General features: G+C 46.8%; 9 protein-coding genes across 10 annotated transcripts; 7 read left to right on the forward strand and 2 right to left on the reverse strand.

The window, feature by feature from the left end:
- Positions 1 to 1,003: 1,003 nt before the first annotated feature.
- On the forward strand, positions 1,004 to 1,997 carry FOXG_12005 (uncharacterized protein; the record flags this gene model as incomplete). Its single annotated transcript, XM_018391737.1, has 3 exons — positions 1,004 to 1,232; positions 1,291 to 1,589; positions 1,836 to 1,997. 3 exons carry the CDS (start codon positions 1,004 to 1,006, stop codon positions 1,995 to 1,997), a joined length of 690 nt encoding a protein of 229 aa, XP_018250445.1.
- Positions 1,998 to 2,644: 647 nt separating this feature from the next.
- FOXG_20648 (uncharacterized protein) lies at positions 2,645 to 2,985 on the forward strand (the record flags this gene model as incomplete). Its single annotated transcript, XM_018400944.1, has 2 exons — positions 2,645 to 2,766; positions 2,845 to 2,985. Exons 1-2 carry the CDS (start codon positions 2,674 to 2,676, stop codon positions 2,983 to 2,985), a joined length of 234 nt encoding a protein of 77 aa, XP_018250446.1. The 5' UTR covers positions 2,645 to 2,673.
- A 1,058-nt stretch (positions 2,986 to 4,043) lies between these two features.
- On the reverse strand, positions 4,044 to 4,601 carry FOXG_12006 (uncharacterized protein). Its single transcript, XM_018391738.1, has 2 exons — positions 4,488 to 4,601; positions 4,044 to 4,430 (listed from the first exon to the last, which is right to left on the reverse strand). Exons 1-2 carry the CDS (start codon positions 4,536 to 4,538, stop codon positions 4,116 to 4,118), a joined length of 366 nt encoding a protein of 121 aa, XP_018250447.1. The 5' UTR covers positions 4,539 to 4,601; the 3' UTR covers positions 4,044 to 4,115.
- A 2,006-nt stretch (positions 4,602 to 6,607) lies between these two features.
- Positions 6,608 to 7,531, forward strand: FOXG_12007 (uncharacterized protein; the record flags this gene model as incomplete). Its single annotated transcript, XM_018391739.1, has 3 exons — positions 6,608 to 6,657; positions 6,907 to 6,946; positions 7,013 to 7,531. The coding sequence occupies 3 exons, from the start codon at positions 6,608 to 6,610 to the stop codon at positions 7,529 to 7,531; spliced, it is 609 nt and encodes a 202-aa protein (XP_018250448.1).
- Positions 7,532 to 7,694: 163 nt separating this feature from the next.
- On the forward strand, positions 7,695 to 7,871 carry FOXG_20649 (uncharacterized protein; the record flags this gene model as incomplete). Its single annotated transcript, XM_018400945.1, has 1 exon — positions 7,695 to 7,871. One exon carries the CDS (start codon positions 7,695 to 7,697, stop codon positions 7,869 to 7,871), a length of 177 nt encoding a protein of 58 aa, XP_018250449.1.
- A 925-nt stretch (positions 7,872 to 8,796) lies between these two features.
- FOXG_20650 (uncharacterized protein) lies at positions 8,797 to 10,742 on the forward strand (the record flags this gene model as incomplete). Its single annotated transcript, XM_018400946.1, has 5 exons — positions 8,797 to 8,896; positions 8,961 to 9,377; positions 9,402 to 10,060; positions 10,124 to 10,252; positions 10,302 to 10,742. 5 exons carry the CDS (start codon positions 8,797 to 8,799, stop codon positions 10,740 to 10,742), a joined length of 1,746 nt encoding a protein of 581 aa, XP_018250450.1.
- A 502-nt stretch (positions 10,743 to 11,244) lies between these two features.
- On the forward strand, positions 11,245 to 12,946 carry FOXG_12010 (hexokinase). Of its 2 annotated transcripts, XM_018391740.1 has the most exons (5): positions 11,245 to 11,378; positions 11,428 to 11,453; positions 11,503 to 11,907; positions 11,957 to 12,408; positions 12,459 to 12,946. In XM_018391740.1, the coding sequence occupies exons 1-5, from the start codon at positions 11,273 to 11,275 to the stop codon at positions 12,838 to 12,840; spliced, it is 1,371 nt and encodes a 456-aa protein (XP_018250451.1). In that variant the 5' UTR covers positions 11,245 to 11,272; the 3' UTR covers positions 12,841 to 12,946. The 2 variants fall into 2 exon arrangements, with proteins under 2 accessions (XP_018250451.1, XP_018250452.1); XM_018391741.1 differs by having other exon boundaries at positions 11,428 to 11,907.
- Positions 12,947 to 13,991: 1,045 nt separating this feature from the next.
- FOXG_12011 (uncharacterized protein) lies at positions 13,992 to 15,374 on the reverse strand. The gene has a single exon (XM_018391742.1). The coding sequence runs from the start codon at positions 15,172 to 15,174 to the stop codon at positions 14,200 to 14,202; it is 975 nt and encodes a 324-aa protein (XP_018250453.1). The 5' UTR covers positions 15,175 to 15,374; the 3' UTR covers positions 13,992 to 14,199.
- A 459-nt stretch (positions 15,375 to 15,833) lies between these two features.
- FOXG_12012 (manganese transporter) lies at positions 15,834 to 17,808 on the forward strand. Its single transcript, XM_018391743.1, has 4 exons — positions 15,834 to 16,122; positions 16,190 to 16,428; positions 16,484 to 16,758; positions 16,811 to 17,808. Exons 1-4 carry the CDS (start codon positions 15,915 to 15,917, stop codon positions 17,661 to 17,663), a joined length of 1,575 nt encoding a protein of 524 aa, XP_018250454.1. The 5' UTR covers positions 15,834 to 15,914; the 3' UTR covers positions 17,664 to 17,808.
- Positions 17,809 to 18,187: the final 379 nt, after the last annotated feature.

The following is an 18,187-nucleotide window of genomic DNA, read 5'->3' on the forward strand; positions in this document are numbered from 1 at the left end:
GGAGGTAACTGGACTGCCAAGGCTGGGCGATGCTTACGGCGGTGATCTCCCTTGTTGCCGTGACCTGCCAGTAGCCATTCTCACCGTGCGCAATTTCCTAAGAAGATGTGATCAGCCATGAACATCCATCAAACGTGAATGTCGGTTTTGTAATGCGATGGGGGAAAGGATCTTGACCCACCTCGCAGGACCAGGAACCTGTTTCAGCACCCCCAAACGTGAGGGCCAACCATTCCTTCAGGATACTCTCTCGTACGTAGTGGCTCAGCGCAGTGGTGCAAGGCATTTTGTAGCTGATGACGAATTGATTGACAAGAGAATAAGTGGACGTTTCTGATACCTATAGGAAAGGTTCTACTGTCGCAAGATATGAGTCTCAGTCCACGTATCCCCATTGCAAAACTTGTGATAAGCCTCCGTATTGCTGCCTGGAACGCCTCAAGAGTCTGAAGTGATCTCGAACTGTGGCTGAGGGTTGAGAATACCACCTGGAGTCCAATATTCACAGACGTTTCATGTCTCATTGGGCGCCTCCAAGCCACAGCGGTTAGCCGAGTGTTGATGTAGGCTTGGCCTGTATGCCTTGCTGTAGGAGACCAAAAACATCAGTTAGATCAGTGTGCCAAGTGGCCCTAGCCAGCCACAGCTTTCAATCCAGGATTTAGTCGGGCGAGAGCTGACAGCCTGGTTTCAGAGTGGCATGGCAAGCTATACAAACTCTGCAGTCTGATAAGTATCGAGGGTTGAAAATGGCATAAGCCACAGTTGCACAATTAACAAATGTGGTTTCTTGTCTCGCCGTATCTCAGAACGCGATGTACCGAGGTAGCTTGAGAACGAAGGGTCTAACGTGATTCCCCATCATGCATCCAGTTCATCCCCTCCTCCACTCATCGCTCGTCTATTGAACCCGTTTCTCACCACCAGGAGCCTCAAATCCTATGTATTCCTCAGTCGCGCATCCTAGGTCTATTTCTTGAAAGGCGGCATAAGAGACTCCGAGATGGCTGAAGAAGACCCAAAACCTTCTTTTCCTCCACAGCACCAGGACTCGATCCAGCCGTACGATGCCGGGCCCTTTGTGCCACGTGCTCCCCGAGATGACGAAACGTTTGACGCTTCGGAGCAAGGTCTGGGATTCTTTGATGTCTTTTCTCTCATCGTCAATAAGATGATAGGAACTGGCATCTACACATCCCCAACTGCAGTCTTCCTTCTGACAGGAAACAAGAGTCTTACGCTAGGATTGTTCGCTGTTGGCTTCTTATACTGATTCTGACGTCAATCAAGACCTTATGCGTTTCATCGGAGTCACGATTCTATCCGTCATCTGTCTCGCACAGTTCTTCAGCCCTAGCTGGGGTCGCAAGTTGAACAAGTTCCTTGCTGTGGTTAAGATATGCTTCCTTATCGGCGTGATAATTGTAGCCTTGACTGCACTGTCAAACAACATTGAAGATATTGAAGGAAATGATGTTCCCCGGGCTCAAGATTGGCTCACGTGGCATGGGTCTCCTTCCAAGGTCCAATTTGCTAAGGCATTACTTGCTGTTCTGTTCAGCTTCGAGGGCTGGGAGAATGCCACTTTTGTGAGTTTGTTTCCTTTGGTCGCGTTTCAATAATATTCCAGGGTCACATACTGCAGTTGATGCTAACTAACGTGTTACCCCGATAGGTCGCTGGAGGGATTCCTCGAAGGAAACACAGAGTCTTACGTGTGGGATTCATCTCCGCTGTTTGCACCGTTGGAGTCCTTTATTTGATAGTTGTGGCTGTAGTAGTCAGTCGCTTCTGCTGCTTGACTAATTCTCAAGAGATTGGCTGACTTCACGTAGCTCCATTCGATTCACTACGACGATTTTCCTGAAGGTCATAACCGCAACTACCCCCCTATCGTACGTGATTCAATCTTTCAACTGCTCATCATACTGCTAACATTTGCCCAGTCAAGCAGGTCATTGGCCAGGCTGAAGTTTTACCATGGTCTCGATATCTGAAACAAGATGACTGCATAAAACGGACCGAAAGAACAAGGGAAGATGACTTTCATTACAGGTCTCCTCAGGGTGGCTTGATAGCTCATTGACTATTCACTGTCCTCATGATTGCTATCTCAGCTTCAATCAAAAGTACTCTCGAATCTGTTGGGCTTCCGGGCTATATACAGACTTATACCCATTGCTTCATCCTTAGTAGGTGGATAGGATTCTTTTCATCGTACATGCCATGTTAACCTTTTGCGTAGTGGTTCTGGGACTTGGAAGTCTCAATCTCAGATCTCGGCAGAGAGCTCTTAGTGTTTCCGGAGTATCTGCAGAATCCTCCACTGGGATGGGCAGCTTCTTCGGTGCTGTAGTACTTGTGAGTGTCCCAATATATATAATGCTGAATGTCACCATCCTGGTTGTCGTCGCGATCCCTCCATACAGAAGCTCTAATCTCAGTGGAGACGCGTTCCCAGGATGGGGGTTCCCTTTTATTGTCGCAAGCGTATTAGTAGTTGGCACTATTTATTACTTGTTGTTCTTTGGAGCTGCTTGTCGCTCCTACGAGCCTCTAGCAACGAATAACGACAGCGAGGAAGTAGGTTCAGGGTCTCGTGTTTTTAGCGGCATACTGTCACCCAAAAGCCGATGGAATCTTATGCAGTACGGCGGTGTCAAATGCCTGATCATGAAGGACTATTCTTACAAGGACTTTGAGAGAGTCCATCGATTCGGTCGACGGTGGGAAATCGTATATGCTATCAAAGGGGTTGATCGCGAGGTAAGTTTCTTATCTGTTTGCCTAACAAAGCAATATCAAACTCCCTCACAAGGTTACTGACACTTATGTCTACAAAAGAATCCTGGCGAGGCTCCACCACGAGATGGCACAACTTTTACAATGCTCCTTTACTGGGTATTTGGCGGTACTCGACTAAAGAACGATAGAACCCCATGGGCTAGATTTAAACAACGGCTTGATAAGGCTTTTCCTTGGTAGTAATTACATAGGAGCGGTATTATCCATATGTATACGCTCAACTGAGAGATCCGCATACCGCAATATCATGGTAACTGATCGTGCTGGGGGGGAGGGGTCATGAAAAAGCATTACCCTTACTCTGAGCAACAGAACAGACCACAAGCGAAAGGAATGAGTTTGTTATAAATGTTGCCGAGAAAGAAGCCTATAGCTCAATATTTTAGATGCATTAATAAGCGAGGGATTTCATATGCTGCGTCGAACGTTTAGACCTCAGCTGTAGCCTATAGCTGACCTTATGCCATGAAAACTCCCTATCCGCTCTAATATTACATAGCAGAGATTTCTAAAAGAAATTAGCTATTTATTTTCGAGATATGAGAAGGTTTATTTTCTTGTGTAGACTTTCCATATCTATTATAGATCTTGTGATAACACTTAGAAGGGTTGCTATTCAAAGCGCCGCAGAGAAGGACTGTCGTAAGCTCACTACGTCAGGTATTAACCTAATGCCGAAGGATCCTCTTGCCTCCCGATGATGCTGAGTATTTGATTGGGGAAATGCAAGGAACCAAAACCAGCATAGCGACTTTACCAGTCCTGGGTGATGGCCAAGTTGGCATCTGCAGGCGCTGCCCTTTCGCTCTTAGCGCGCTGCACGTTCCGATTCAGCTGTTAACATGCCTATTGATAGCCTAAACCATTTCCTAGTTGGGGCCTGGTTGTCTTGGAACCCCGCTTTGATATCCCGCTTTTATGATCGACAGGTGGTAGATCTCTACGCAAAACGCGATCTCAGCGGAAGCAAGAGGTCAAAGCTCTAGGATGAGGCAATAAGAGAGAGTTGATATCAGCCCGTCGTTGAGAACGTGCCGTGCTGTTGATTGACATAGTATTGACATAATATTGACATTTTGGACTAAACGAGACTAGCATATCTCAACTATTGACTACTTGGCACATGATATCTTACTGCATAATCTGATAAGAGCCGAAGAGGCATGGAGTCGAGGGAGTAGAAACCTGCTTGTTGGTGTGATTCCTCCGCCTTCTTCTCTAATCACAATGCATGAAAGTCGCTGGATTAACTAATTGGTTTATTCTCGTGATATTGAAATTTCCTCTACATGCACTCCTCAATCGTGGAGCTAAATCTCTTCAATGTCAAGTGCGGGTAACCCCTTGTTGTCATCGTCAAGGATATCCACAATGCTCTTCAGATCACTCTGATCCCTGATCTGCAGCATGGACCCATCAATGGCATTGAAGAAGAAGAATTGGCCACTTCCAACTTCGAAAAGATAGAGTGCTTCTCCTGTGTAGGGTGCCATTCCATAGTGAGGCCTGACATCTCCGTCAATGCCACGTCCCCGTACCTCATCTTCCATTTGACCACCTTGGCCCCAAAGCATGTCCCCTCCCATATCCTCGTAGGAATTGACCCAGTTCGCTGGGGGCGGGATCTAGAATTTTGCCGGTTAGTCACACTGGGCTGCAAGAAGGGGAAGGTCATGATGTACCCCATTGTCGGTCACCACTACGCCGTCGGAAATTGTGGTGTATTGACTCATGTTGGGCAGCAGGTGTGTGTAAGTTATATGATTGCGGGGAAGTAGAGTGTGATCGTTGAATTGTTGAAGTAGAGATTGTGATGGGGGAGGTGATGATCGAGGTACATTTATATACACGGCTCGGGCTGGTGATGTCAGATGTGAATGACTAAGCTTAAAACGGTAGGGCCAGACTGGTACCTAAGGTCAATATTAGTGCACATTGGTGAGAGAATAGATGTTAGTGCTTATATTATCAAGGTGGTCTATCGCACTGTTGTTGTTTCACTTTCTATGGCACTTCCCGCCAATAGGAAGCGGACTTCTGATCCCTACCACCGATCACCAGCAAGATGACCAGTGCCTTAGATCCGAAATACCTCAGGTTCTGTGAGGAGAGCTTGATTTATATGTACAATTGAGAAAAGGAAAAGGTCTGAATCTCAAAATAGCACACTTTGAAATCCCACTGACATGTTGAGCTAGATATTCGGCTTTTTGTATAACGTCTGTACGACGCACCCAAACGAAACCACTAAGCAAACATTAATCTCTGTCGACAAGCAATTTCTTTCTCTCTGGTCAGTACCCATCCTCCGAAGAAATAAGACGGTACGCTGATGAGAGTTTGAAATGTAGCCCTTTAGACAGGAAGGTTCCAACAGGTTGGTATGTAGAACATAACTTCAAGCCTCTCAAGCCAAAGACCAAAAAGCCTGACAAGGTGTATGATTCCGCACAGCATATCTACCGCACGCTAACGGGTGAACCACTTGACACATCCTCCAAAATTCAACGTTAACTTTATCAGCACCTGGAAACACACCACTCCAAATCCTGCGAGGATTACAAGCCTTACGTCTAAGGATGGAGTATCTTACTGGAATCAATATGACATTCTTGGTTTCATTCTATCCCTTTTGAAAAATTACCTCGGTGGTGCTACTAAAGACAACTTCTTCCTTCCTCTGACAGCAGTATATGGACGTTGGTGTGCTAAGATTGGAGGGGACAGGAAGACACCAAGGCCCCTGAATCCCCCTAAGGATCCAGGTATCACTGCAATGGCAGATGAACAAAAGGGCGTTGGTACTGTACCTACCGTCTTGCAATGCACGTGGGTCGCAGACAAGGGCGGTGTCTACTTCGCTCTAGGATCCTCTATCGCTGGATATGATTGGGGCAATAAAACTTAGTTAGGGAAGTGGCAGGAGAGACTCCAAAGAACCCAGTTCGATCTTCTGCATGGCTGGAATGGCATCCAGACACAGCTGATAGAGGGCAAAGTGTGGGATGTCGACAACTCACCAAACCGAACCAAAAAAGGCAAGGCAGGAACGTACTTTGGGAACTGTGGAGAAACATCTCCTTTTCTCCATATATTGTAAGTGTAAAATAGAGTATTCCCTGAAGACCTGCACTTACAACCCTTCTCACAACTCAGTCGCTTCTGGACTATTGCAATGCGGGGAAATGTTAATGGCTTGGCTCTGAAGAGCTTTTTCTTGGAGGATACGGTGTTGACAGACAAATACTCACCGAAGGAGATGCACAAGGAAACCCCCAAAGGCTTGGCAAAGCCCTGTACATCATTCCTCCATGCGACAATTGTGAATCCCTTGTCCAAGTGGCAAAGGGAACGTAGGACAACTTTATTTATCCTCCTATACCGAGCACACAGTAAGAAAGGATTTCCTGAGGGCGAAGCATAGATTTCTACCATGCTTCACGTTCAATGCGACTTCATACTTCCGTCTTCATATTTCACTCTTTTTAGGATGACGAAGTAGCGTCGCAAAATAACCCAGAAACCACAGTACTGTTGGAGAGATTAAGTCGCCAGGTTGATGATATGATTGATCCACCCGACAACGCTGGCTTGCCTTTATCAGCATCGCTCTTTTCTGTACACCCTATTTCATGACATGTACAAACCGGTACATCTGGACAACTCCGCCTTCCCTTTTGGGACTCGTAACAGTCTGATCATGTGCTTCTATGCATGCATGTGCCTCCTTTCAAACATATAAAGTGGAGTATTTCATGTCTGTTTTTACATTGAATATAATATTCCCTTACGCAAAGTGACCATGGCACGTCCTGTGAACTTTGTCGACAAAGAGTTGGTCAAACTTCATACGTATGACCTTGAAACAGTGAGAATAGTAACAAAAGAGGACCTGGAATATGCTCTGGCATGTGCGGCCTCAATATCTAGATCTATCTATTCCTAAGGGATGTTTCTCAAATCCAGAGTCGTTCGGCATAGACAACGCCGTGGCGAAGAAAGACAAACTGCAAACAATCTATAAGCTATGGTGAGAGTTCCCTCTTTGGTCACGACACATTTATAGTGACGACTTATCTGATGGTATTTTTATAAATATAGCCCTCTCGATAAGAACCAGTTCGAAGTGGTGAAGGCCGACGTTGAAAAAGAAAACTTTGAACCCAGAAACGGAAACAAAGCTGATACAAACTTTGAACCAAGATAGCATATATACCTCAAACCGACAGGACATACGAAACGAGAACCAGACTCAATAAGGGACCCAGACGAGGACCCAGACAAGCCGTGGTCTAAATTTGAAGTTAACCTCGACGCCGCCTGGAGCCACAATTATCCTCTTGGCACAGATAATGAGATGCTCCCTTATTGGTGTCATTATGATCTCCTCGGTCTCTTCCTCCCTCTTATGGGACCAACTCTGCCCAACTCCGCCAGGTTCAACTTCTTTCTCCCCCTCACCGCCGTTTATGCCCGCTGGTGCTTCACTATTGGAGGATCCAGAGACATAAACAAGTTGCACGATGCACAAGCCATGGCCTTCATAGGAAAAACAGGTCATGGACCCCCACCGGCAATCTTCCAATGCACATGGGGTCCGGGTCAGAAGAGTAAGGTCGACTTCTCCCTCGGTGCTTCGATGGGTGGTCAGAACTTCGCGCCGAAGCAACTCAGTGACTGGAAAACACGGTTTCAGAGGAGTCAATTCGGCCTACTCATGAATTAAAACGGCATCAAGAATTCAGTCTAGACTGACCAAGACAACCAAGATCATAAATTCGACTTCGATGCATCGCCAAGGCAAAATTCGAAAACTGCGGCGAAATCTACCCATTCATACATAAGCTGTAAGTAAGCACTGCAATTGTATCACCGCTCCATTCACTAACATGTTTTACAGTGGCGCAAACCGCAAGGAGGGTCGGGATAAGGTGCAAGGTCTTGCACTTAACCCATCATTTTCGGCCAACGAGGACTTGTGGGAGGGGTATTCACTCAAGCAGATATACATAGAAAGTGAAACGAAGCGAGACCCGGACGATGACAACGGCTATAAGCACATGTGATCGCCATGCCAGAATTGCAAGCACGTTATCACCCACGTCGATATTGGATTGTTGAACAACTTTCACCCCGACAAAACCCCCTCCAACGGATGCAGACTTGGACGAGGGCGACGGCTCCGAAGGAAGGTCAGAGCTGAAGGGGAACGGCTATTTAAAGATGCTAGCTTAGTTAACAGTTTCTGGTTCCGAGAGCAGAGTTTGATTAAGGCCTTGTATTTAAGAGAATGACAATTTGCTATTTTCCTTATGAAATACTCAAAGAACGATGTGCTATAGTAGTGACTGAATGAGATCATGACTAGGCAGCTTTCTTAAGTGAGACCCCAAAATAAGCGGTGATGGGGTCATGCTTGTGATCAAACTTGTAGTAAGCAAACGTGTAGAATGAAAACCTCCTATTCCCACCAAAAGTATTCAGCTGAGCGAGCGTCAGCATGAAGCTCATCTCATGAACGTCCTGCATTCTGATCCATCCCTTGTGACTTGGCAGAATAAGCCGCAACAACAAACCCTTTCTCTCCGTAACAGGCATGGTAGTAAAAGACACGAGAACATTGAAGCGAAGGTTGCTCAGCATCCGAGCACCAGGACCTGCGTAGGTTTCCATGATGCAGTTATTGTCAGCTGACATGCTGAGCTCAATGGCTATGTCGAACTCTGTGAGCTGATAACTACTATATTTGTTATGTGACACGAGAACGGAGAAAACAATGTCCTGGAGCAGGCAGTCTTTGTCTTGGATGATGACGTCTCGCTAGAGAGATTATGCGTTGCACGTGTAAACAGGTGGACCAGCTAGGCGCGAAGATCGTGATCCAGCTCTCGCTGTTCTGATGAACATGCTGGTTTGAGGAGCCCCAAGGCTTCTTGTAGCAGCTAGTCTCGCGATAGGAACACCATGGGGCACACTGGATCCTATAGCATCATGGAGATGCTCTGTGATGGGTGCTCGATGGTGCGGAGGGAGATGGTGTCTCAGAGCACGGGACCTCACCACAAAGCTGTCGTCGCGTTCCCCGTTCTTGGTAACCGCATCCCCAGACTCATCAGCCTGAAGGGACACAATAGGCTCTGCCACTGATGAATCAGCATCACCATCGTTATCAGGTTCTGGAACTCTGGGTGATACGTACTGGGCAGCTGCTGGTATGACGATCGATGCCTTCCAGATGATTTCCCTCCATGCTGTTGCGGTGGTCATGTTTGGCCAATCTGTCAAATTGGGTATATACGCCGTTGCTCTGGTTGACATTCCCAATGCCAAGTCTCCTGTCAAATTTGTTCATGTTGAGCTTGGCATTGGTGTTACGGTTGACTTTGACTACGGAACTATGAGAGTGGAAGGTCAACTGTCGCCCAAGTCGTTCATTTTGGACCCCAACTGCCATCTCACGGGAGGTTTCGCGTTATTTTATTGGTTTGACGCTACGCATGCAGACAAGTCTCTCGTTAGCAACTTCGTCTTCACTCTCCGCGGTTATCATCAAGCCTTCAGAATCCCAGACAGTTAGCCAAATCCACCGCGTTTAGGCATCAGTTGGTCTCTCGGAAGCCATCTCAGCCTATCTGGCGAGGCGTACTTCGCGATAACGCCCAAAGTTTGTATGGGCGGTGGAAGACTGCACACAGCTTTTAGTGCTGGCCCTATCGAAGCTTGGTTTGACGCTTTTGCCAACTTTCTCATCAATTACAAGCCTTTCCACTTCGCGTCTAGTGCAGGCATTTGTGTTGGCGTTCGCTTCAACAGCGATGTCTTGTTTATTCACACGCATATCTCCGTTGAAGTCGGAGCGGATTTATTTATGTGGGGACCGCCGCTTGCTGGACGTGTGCATGTCGATATTAAGGTAGCCAAGTTTGACATCAACTTTGGTGCGGATAAGGGGGACGAGAAGGAGGCCAATATCGAGGAATTCTACCATCTCGTTCTACAGGCAAGCAGTCAGCAGTCAAACAGCCGGGCGGCAGAAGAGGACCGCGCCCTGATCGCTGAGGGCGAAGAAGATATTTTACCTGGTGACCTCAATCAAGGACACACGTTCCTTGCCACTTCAGGACTTCTGAACAATAGTTCTTCTATTGATCGAGTCCAGAATGCTGATTGGGTCGTTCGCGGAGGATCTTTCTCGTTCGTCGTTGGATGTAAGATGGCAGTCCAAGATGCCCAGCTGGTCGACGAGAACGGCAAAGTAGTCAACTAAGTCTCTTCGAAAGGTCCTCCCATCTACCCTCGGCCAATGCACTTCAAGTAGGCCATGACCAAGTCAGAGATGAAGATTGAGATCGTTCAAGATGGTGTCGCCCATGCGAAATGGGGCATGACACAAGAGTACAAACAAGTGCCAACGGGTCTCTGGGCCAAGTGCAAGTCCAGCGAGCCAGTATTCACTGACGATTTGCTGACGAGATGGAACAGATGATGAGAGTCAGGATCCCACCAAGAGCAGTCAAAGGAACAATATCGACGATTTGCTCGACAATAACTCCGCTAGCTTGAAGCTTATGATGGGTGTTCTCATGGAAGGCCCACCAGCTATCATGTCTGAGGATACTCTCAAAGCCTTCAACATCCTTGCGCAAGGTGAGAGAGTCCTCAAAGCGAAGAAACCTTTTCCCGAGACGGAGTCACCCGAAGATGACTGGAATCCCGGTAAGCACAAGGATGGTGCCGAACAGTGGAATGATGTGCATAACACATGGTCTTCGCCAGAGTGGAATGAGGGTCGTGGTGACGCGCAACAGACTTTTGTCGATTCTTGGTCTGAGAATTTTGGGTGGGGAAAGGCATTGTCAGAAGTGGCTAAGCTCCCTAAGCTTCTGGGAGAGAGGTTCGCTGATTTATATGTCGAGGCCCCACTGATCACCATCTAGTTAAGTATGCTGTTTACGTTCGACTTGGGTACGATTTGGTCAGAATGTTGAAGCAGGAAGATGAGATCAGACATAGTCAAAACACAGTCATTACCATATCAATACTATTTTTGCCTCTTTGGGTCTTACAAGATGGGCCAATGAGGATTTTGCCGAAGCGAGTTCACTAGCAAGGATGTCCCAGCACGGTTTTTACTCGATGAGATCATGAGCCAATGGTCTAGGGTATCAAGATAACCGGAGCTTTTGCACCGGAGCCATCGGACCGGACCTTTGGAACCACAACGAAGCGACTAGAGAAGATAAAGCAAGTTACAGAACGTTGGCGAATCCTAAAGTGGATCTAGCGTCATCATAAGATCACTGTTGGATGTGAATTGACAATTGTAATTGCTCCGGCCCGACAATGGTGTTTCGATCGATTGATGGAATAGCTGGCGTAGATAATGGTATATAAGCTTATGGGAAACCTTGTGCCGGTGTTTGGTTTTTTTAGTGGTATTGCTATCTAAATTCCCAGTGACGTAATAATGGCGAACCTTCAAACATATCTCCAAGAGCTTGAGAGAGACTTTACGGTTGATACCGCAAAGCTCAAGCATATCACCAACCACTTCATTGATGAGTTGGATAAAGGTAAGATAGGAAGTAGTCACATGGAAAACGCAAGCTAAGATCATTATAGGGCTGAGTGTAAAGGGTGGCAGCATCGTGAGCGTCGGATTGTGTCATCTAACGCTCACCAGCTAATCAGCAACAGCCAATGAACCCAACATGGGTAATGCAACAACCAACCGGCAACGAAACAGGAAAGTACCTCGTGCTAGATCTCGGCGGCACAAACCTCAGAGTGTTCTCTGTCGAATTAACCGAACAAAAATCCGGGTTCAAAGTCAACCAAGTCACGCACAAACTTCCCAAAGAACTGAGAACAGGACCTGCTGAAAGGCTTTGGGATTTCGTCGCTGGACATCTCGAGGAATTCCTCAAAACAGCTGATTTTGAAGCTGGAACAAACACCGACTTGAGCTTCATCTTTTCGTTTCCTACAACGCAGCGAACTATTGACGAGGGCATTCTTCAGAGGTGGACGAAGGGCTTCGATGTTGCCGATTGTGAAGGTCGCGATGTAGCGGCATCGTTGAGACATTCCATCGCAAAGAGGGTTGGTATTATCATTCTACTACGGGGGCCGAAAGCTAACATGCCCACAGAAACTCCCTCTCAAGGTCCGAGTAGTAACAAACGACACAACCGCCACGATGATGGCCTCAGCATACATCAACTCCGAAACCGCTATCGGCTGCGTTTTCGGCACAGGCTGCAACGGCGCCTACTTCGAGAGATGTCAATCCATCCCCAAGCTCGACATGGAAGGTCTTCCCGCCGAAGCACTCATGGCGATTAATTGTGAATGGGGCGCTTTTGACAATGAGCATGTCGTTTTGCCGTTGACGTCTTTTGACATCGCTATTGATGATGCATCACCGAGGAAGGGCCAGCAGGCGTTTGAGAAGATGGTGGCGGGGCTATATCTTGGGGAGTTGTTTCGGTTGATTATGCTTGATGTCAAGAGGAGGCATGAGACGTTTTGGGAGGGTCAGAGTGTGGAGAAGATGCAGGAGCCGTATTTTATGGATTCGTCGTTCTTGTCGGCGATCGAAGAGTATGTTAACAACCTCCCATTTATGAGATCTCCCACTAACCCGAGTTTAGGGATACGTCGAAAGACTTCAAGACATCGCATGATCTATCTGTCTCAAAGCTCGGAGTATCTCCAAACGTACAGGAGCTCGAGTTCATGAGAAAGGTTGCAACACTCATAACAACCCGCGCAGCGCGTCTCTCATCAACGGGTGTAGCAGCGATATGCATGAAGAGAAATCTCAAGACATGTCATGTTGGCGTTGAGGGATCTCTGTTTGAGAAGCATCCCCATTTCAAGAGAGAGCTGTCCAAAGCTCTGGGCGAGATTCTTGGTTGGGAGAAACTGTCGCCTACTGGCAAGGATGATGTTGAGTTCATGGTGTCGCCTGGAAGTGGTGTTGGTGCAGCTGTTATTGCATCCACTCTCACGAGAAGTAAGCATGAAGTTTGAGATGCGTTGAAAATTGGAGATTTATACGAAAATGAGTCTATAATCAGCATATATATTTAAGAAGCGAGTCTGAACAGATAAACAAGCAGCTAATTTGTTTCCCCTGTACAAGTGAACTACCTGGGTTTCGCAGGGGGCACTGGCCAACATAATTGGCTAGAGACTTGATTGAGGGGCCTGTGGAAACTGAAGCACATAGGCACTAAAAAGGAGTTATAGAGAAGTTGTGCACATTCTGAGAATCAATGATTGAATTACAGTATGGCATTATAATATCTAGTCATGATAGAACGAGTATTTTAATAAGAAAGATATATGTTATTTATGTTTGTCCAAGGCCTAGAAGTGATGGTAGAAGCTCTAGGTTAGTCGCTATGCACCTGGATTCGGTCGGAAGAAAGATTCTCCACTGATTTCACAAATCAGGGAGCACGACGTAGAGCAACTCAGCACCCCACTTGATGAACTTCTTTTCACCCTTCACCAAGGAATATGTCCACCTTCGTTAAACCTACCTGCTGTCCGAGGCTCTTCTTTTATAAGCGACCTCAATTACATATTCTATCATGTGGCCTTCAACCTCGGTCTTTCAAGACATTTAGTCGCGGCGCCTCTTCCAACGCGTCGGGATTACTATTCTACAAAAGTGAACATGACGGAACAGTTAGTTATATCTAGCCCTGGTTAATTTACCAAGACTATTCTTTATACTAATTATCTTAGGTTGTAGAGCATCGCTATGCAAGAGAAGATCTCTCGAAGATGCCACTAGGGTATGCATTTGTCCATTCCAAGAACCTAGCTATAGCACTACGGTGCCGCCATCTGGCGCAAGAGCAAGAGCAGGAGATATTTGCTTGTGTTAGTATCAAAATCCAACACACCCGGTGCACCCTCATGGCTAACTGCGAAAGTGCACAAAAGACAAGTTCCCACGGCTTTTTGGCCTCTACGTCCCATCAGATATCGCCGATTCTGCTACTTATATATTTCACGAGAGAAAAAAGGCTGAAGAGAGGAAATTACGACGCAGCCTGAGCATAGCGTTTCCTTATATGCCATTCAAGCACAAGATTCGGTTCTATACTAAACGACACGAACGCCTACAGCGATTGTTAAAGTCTTCAAGAAAGAATGAGGACTCATTGGAGCTGAAGATCGAATTGTATATTTTCAAGTATATTAAAAAGAAGGAAGGCCAGCTTAGCCGCAAAGAAATAAAATCAGTGATGGGATCATGGAGGGATGGCAGCAAAATGCCGAAAATTTAGGTTATTCAATGTTGAGTAGACTTGCTCGAATTCAAACTTGACTACTTGACCGAAACTGAATTTTCCATTGTCGAAATTCCTCAATGGATCAGATCTTGGTTAAATACCCGATTGCGCACTTTATAATATATGCTATCTCATCGGCTTGCTTCCACAGATCATTGTGATCACCGCTAGCTTTCATCTCAACAACCTCAAGCGCTGACGTCTTTCTGAGGTGATCCTTCATAAGTTCAGTCTGTGCATAAGGGACAAGACCGTCTCCCTTGCTCTGGGTGATAACGACGACCTTGCCTTCAGGCCACTCTGTGCTCCAGTCTGCAACACTGGTAGGGCAGACAGCCTTCCAGACCGCCTCATCATCACCGAATGCATTTTTTGTGAAGTCGGTATACAGTTGTTGGAGTTGTTTATGAGATTCTGGCGGGTTGTTGATAAAGGCAGCGAGATCATATAGTCCGTTAAGAGGAGCTATGACCCTTGGTTTCTTCACCTTCGGAACCGAAATTCCCTTTGCATTACCCAACCAGTGATTAGGATTCATTACTGTCTGGAAAGTCATGGTGGCACCGCAACTGTGACCTGACAGGACATAATCATGAGCTACTCCAAGGTCATTTTGTAGAAATGAGATAGCCGTGAGTAGAGCGATTATGTGACCAGGATGCTTCGCTTGTCGGGCAATATCAACAGGCCCCGAAGAATCACGAGGTGGTGCGGGGTGCGTAGGATGATTGGGATGGCTTGAAAGAGGATAATTGACAGATGCGACACCTGCGATAGGTGTGTCTTTGTAGCTCAGGAGCTTGAGGGCAGTAGCTTCAAAGGACGACGAGTCTACAAGGGGGTCTCGCCATGCCCCACCGTGGATATAGATGACCCAAGGACCTTTGCCTTGAGGCAACACGTCTGCTGTCGGGAGTGAAGACCCTCCGAGAGATTTTGGTTGCCAAATGTCGAGAGTGTGTAGGTATGTTGCATCTTGTATGTATGGAACACGGCGCTTATGCAATGTATCGCCAGAATCAATCCATGGAGTTGAGGACCAGAGCTGTGACGTCATTGTTCCAACCAAGGCCAATTTCAAGGCGTGAATATTGTTTCAAGTCTTGTTACCTTGACACAGAAACAGGGAGAAATAAACTAAAGCCCTTTGATGAGAATCAGCGAATTTAATAATCGAGGAGTTATAACAATACCCCGCTAACTTATTCATTGGCCTTTTGACGGCACGCGCTATCCGCACTGTTCGGATACGGATACGGAGACAGTGAACCGTTTCCGCACAGCCGACTCGCTCCGAAATCTGTCATGGGTAATTCGGAAACGGAATTATCTTTTCCGCCATCTCCAATCACCGCGATGAATCTCAGCAGTTCCCTTTACCAGATACAATGGTGCCTCTGTAATTCAATGCTCTTCCCAAAGGTCAAGAACAGAATGAATGGAAGCCATAGGGGAACAGGAAATTTACAGTGGATAAGGATGAACCTGGCGTTCTTGACAAAATGTCTTCGAAAGATGTATCTGCCTACAAGGAATATGCCTTGGGTATCACCATGATTCCCTACGATCAAAACAGCGTTTTAACCCCAATCATGGATACAGTACTACTGCTTATCACACACATGCTCTATTCCGTAAGCCCTTTCATGTCCCTAACAGAGGTTAACTCACTAAAATCGCGTCACCTCGTGTTGTCTCACGATGACACGTGATCTTATTCTGGCATAGCGTGTTTCCATTTTTTCACTCCTGAGAAAGCGATTCTAGCCCGATACCAAGACCGCCAAGGCCACCATCATGTCCTCAGCCAACCAGGATGAGCAAAGCGTCGAAGATAGACAAACGCAAGTAAATGGTTTGGTAATATTACCTACAGAGCCGCAATGTTCTCCGACACCCAGAAGAGATTCTAGCGCTTGGTTTTCGCGCCTACATAGATGCAAGAAGACGTTGGTCAAATTCTTATCCTTTATCGGCCCAGGCTTCATAATCGCTGTCGCTTACAGTAGGTCTTGTTTATTATGTACCCCCCATCTTCATTGTATGGTCATGGCTTACAAAGGTTCTGCTAGTTGATCCTGGAAACTACTCAACAGACATCGCCGCTGGTGCATCTTACCGCTTCAAGTTGCTTTTCATTGTCCTGTTATCTAATCTCTTTGCAATCTTTCTCCAAAGTCTCGCTATCAAGCTCGGTACCGTCAGTGGGCTCAACCTAGCTGAGGCTTGTCGAGCATTTCTACCGAGATGGCTTAACATCATACTGTACATCTTTGCGGAAATCGCCATCATCGCGACCGATATCGCCGAGGTATGCCACCTTTGGAATACTCCTCTGGTCATGTTTGCTAAAACCAGGATCCCAGGTAATCGGCTTTGCAATCGCACTTAACCTTCTCTTCCCAAAAGTCCCTCTAGTCGCAGGATGCGCCATTTCCATCGCAGATGTCATGGTCATTCTACTCTTCTACAACCCTGATAAGTCTATGCGAGGTCTCAGAATATTCGAGTACTTTATTCTGTGCCTGGTTATGGGAGTGGTCATATGCTTCTGTATTCAGTTGTCGTTGATACAGAACACTTCAGTCGGGGAGGTGTTCAAAGGCTATTTGCCATCAAAAAGCATCGTTGAGCAACAAGGGTAAGTTTCTCCCAGCAGAGGTTGTGCAACAGAGGTATTCTGACCAGCTTAGGTTGTATCAGGCATGCGGTATTCTGGGCGCGACAGTCATGCCGCACAGCCTGTACCTAGGCTCAGGCATTGTTCAACCTCGACTACGCGAATACGATGTCAAGCGAGGACTCGTCCCTCCCCGCCCACCCCCAAGCAGTACATCCGGCAATCAGGTCTTCGAAAAGACCTATTATATCCCATCGCTCGAAGCTATCCAATCCTCACTCAAGACTTCCATAGCTGAGCTTGCCATCGCTCTCTTCACCTTTGCGCTCTTCGTCAACTCGGCTATCCTGATCGTTGCCGGTGCCTCTTTATACAAGAACCCAGACGCCGTTGACGCCGATATCTTCAGCATACACGATTTGCTCGCATCGTCAATCTCCCCCGCGGCGGGAATCTTGTTTGCACTGGCTCTGCTGTTATCTGGCATCACGGCGGGTATTGTCTGCACTATCGCCGGCCAGATGGTCAGCGAGGGTGCTCTCAACGTCAAGATGCGTCCTTGGTTACGACGATTGATGACAAGAAGCATTAGCATCACGCCGAGCATTATTATCGCTGGTGCAGTGGGTCGGTCCGGTCTGAACGCTGCCCTCAACGGCTCACAGGTGGCCTTGAGTATCGTTCTTCCCTTTGTCACAGCACCTCTCATTTACTTCACGAGCAGGAATAAGTTTATGACTGTTAGGTCCGGTCCTGCACGACTGCAAGTTGAAGGACAACCAACGTTGGTGACGGGACAGAGGAATGAAGGGGATGATGTGAAAATGCGAAATGCATGGTATACTACTGCTATTGCAGTTGTGATATGGTTGATTATTGCCATTATGAACGTAGCTAATCTGGTGCTGCTTGGCGAGGGCCAGTAGTGGAATCAAGGTACATAATACCACAAGACAGAACATCCCGCGTATAGATAGACATAAAATAGACTTGCCAGGAAGTCGTGAAAAATAAGAGATTCTCAAATAACGACAGGCTTTCCCCAAGACTTAGTCTTCGTATGGATAATGATTGCAATGACATTCCAAGGCTCATGATACTGTAGCAAGCAACTATGACACACCGTGCTCCCATTAAGATTATCTGATGCTGTCTGACGATTTCTTGATCCGTTCGCGAAGCAGTCAACGGTGATGGCGCAGTGGAATTCTTGTGGTTCATCGTCGCTGCCACTGGACTCTGTATATCTGACTCTTATTCAAGGAGCTAGCCCTTTCTAGTAACATGATCAATCACCCCTCTCGAACTATTTTAGCGTACGATATCTTATCCGGATATCAAGTATCCACGGCTTCCCCACGATCGTGTACCAAGATGATCTACATTGGGGTATTTGATTTCCAGGACCATGGTCTGGGGAAGATCTGGAATTCTGTTACCCGGATTGTTG

This window comes from Fusarium oxysporum, chromosome 13 (genome assembly GCF_000149955.1).
Source record: "Fusarium oxysporum f. sp. lycopersici 4287 chromosome 13, whole genome shotgun sequence".
Taxonomy (NCBI): domain Eukaryota; kingdom Fungi; phylum Ascomycota; class Sordariomycetes; order Hypocreales; family Nectriaceae; genus Fusarium; species Fusarium oxysporum.

Bases quoted from the DNA above. Each gene is read 5' to 3' on its own strand.
- FOXG_12012 (XM_018391743.1), top strand. From the start codon at position 15,915: ATGTCCTCAGCCAACCAGGATGAGCAAAGCGTCGAAGATAGACAAACG. The intron at 16,429-16,483 runs GTATGCCACCTT...CCAGGATCCCAG, and splicing joins TCGCGACCGATATCGCCGAG to GTAATCGGCTTTGCAATCGC. The intron at 16,759-16,810 runs GTAAGTTTCTCC...TGACCAGCTTAG, and splicing joins AGCATCGTTGAGCAACAAGG to GTTGTATCAGGCATGCGGTA.
- FOXG_12011 (XM_018391742.1), bottom strand. From the start codon at position 15,174: ATGACGTCACAGCTCTGGTCCTCAACTCCATGGATTGATTCTGGCGAT.
- FOXG_12006 (XM_018391738.1), bottom strand. From the start codon at position 4,538: ATGAGTCAATACACCACAATTTCCGACGGCGTAGTGGTGACCGACAAT. The intron at 4,431-4,487 runs GTACATCATGAC...GCAAAATTCTAG, and splicing joins TAGTGGTGACCGACAATGGG to ATCCCGCCCCCAGCGAACTG.
- FOXG_12010 (XM_018391740.1), top strand. From the start codon at position 11,273: ATGGCGAACCTTCAAACATATCTCCAAGAGCTTGAGAGAGACTTTACG. The intron at 11,454-11,502 runs GTGAGCGTCGGA...AATCAGCAACAG, and splicing joins GTGTAAAGGGTGGCAGCATC to CCAATGAACCCAACATGGGT. The intron at 12,409-12,458 runs GTATGTTAACAA...ACCCGAGTTTAG, and splicing joins TTCTTGTCGGCGATCGAAGA to GGATACGTCGAAAGACTTCA.